Below are 1,432 nucleotides of genomic sequence, written 5' to 3'. Positions count from 1 at the left end.
GCCCGGGAAGAGCGTATTTGGAGAGGGCTCAGCCCTTCTCATGGCGAGCGTCTCTTCATTCAAAGCAGACGCTGACCAGTAAGACCTGGAGCCAGCGGTCGACGTCTTTTTGCAATAGCTGCCCCGGTAACGACGCGAAAGGAGGGTGGAGAAGAACTGGCGGAAGTGGCGCGGCAGTTGAAGCAGCTGCTGATGACGGACATCCCTGCGGCTGCAATTAGATCGACTCCCCAGCAGCGACGCCGGCGGGAGAAGAAAGACCGCAGAACGTGTTGGACATGCGGAAAAACGGGCCACATCTGTAGGGTCTGCCAAGCTTCCCCCCTCCCTGACGACCGAACGCCCAAGGGTAGCAAGTACTGCCTGAACCTTTAACGCCGTTGACACACGATGCCCTGAGATAATAACAACTGAACTGCTGGAAGCCGAGCGTACGGTAGTCACGTGCACGCCTGCGCATCATGTTGTTACACACTTATCCAATGTGCACTTAACCAAGCTCGACTGTATTTTATATGAAATGTATGAACGTCAAACAGGATTTTTCATACAAACAGCAACTTCATCGACATGTATAAAAAAGCATAGATGGATGTTTCATAAAGAAAAAAAATTTGTAAATATAAAAGTAAAATTCTTAGATTGCAAACAAGAAAAATAGAACACTCCCAGTAAAATCAAGAAATTAATCAGATGCTAAATATTTAATAGTTGTCACTCCTTGGTCTAGAGGGAAACCTGCTTCTGTGAACAATTTGTTAATTGTACATTTTCCCTTTGTATTAAAATCGCCTTTATCAACATATGCGATGTGACGAGAAACGAGAACAACGTTTGACAAAAGCATTTGAGTTAAATCAAGCGTAAAATTCAATGAAATTGCGAGCTGAAATGTAACGTTTGCATTAGTCCCATTTTTAAGCCGGAAATTGGAAGTAAAGCCACAGTATTCCGGAATTTTTCCAAAGAAAATCCGATTCTGAAATAAACCCCGGAGGTAAAACCCATCCTGGAAAAATTCCACAGGCAAAATTATTTACAAAACCGGGGAGCAAAATTCTATATCCGAAGGAAAACCTTATTAAACCCCCCCCCAACGGTGAAAATTGGCACGCCTCCTCAAAAAGGTTTTTTTCAAACCCCAAGGGCCTTTCCAGGGGCAAATTTTGGGGTTTGGGGGGGAAAATCTTTTTTTTGGCGGAAGGAAACGGGCCGCTTTTGAACCCCCCCTTTTTAAACCCCTAATTTTAAAAAAAACAATGAAAAAAGGGCCGGCCAAAATTTTTGGGGGGAGAGGAAAAAAAAAGCCACCCCCCTCCTCCCTTTAATAAGGCAAAAAAATCATTGTGAGACAGCGGGGGGAAAAAATTCCTTTTTTTCTCCCTCCAAGAAAAAAAACACCATTTCTCCGGGAGAGAGACGTCCCAGCGGG

The 1,432-nt window shown here is 44.5% G+C and overlaps 1 protein-coding gene across 1 annotated transcript; it reads left to right on the top strand.

The window, feature by feature from the left end:
• The first annotated feature begins 40 nt into the window (after positions 1-40).
• Positions 41-375, top strand: Tsp_13927 (retrovirus-related Gag polyprotein). The gene is made up of 2 exons (XM_003370101.1): positions 41-78; positions 222-375. The coding sequence occupies exons 1-2, from the start codon at positions 41-43 to the stop codon at positions 373-375; spliced, it is 192 nt and encodes a 63-aa protein (XP_003370149.1).
• Positions 376-1,432: the final 1,057 nt, after the last annotated feature.

Source organism: Trichinella spiralis (assembly GCF_000181795.1).
Source record: "Trichinella spiralis strain ISS 195 chromosome Unknown Scfld1171, whole genome shotgun sequence".
Classification (NCBI taxonomy): domain Eukaryota; kingdom Metazoa; phylum Nematoda; class Enoplea; order Trichinellida; family Trichinellidae; genus Trichinella; species Trichinella spiralis.
Note: the sequence above shows the minus strand (reverse complement) of the source record. Positions and strands in the feature narration are given on the sequence as shown.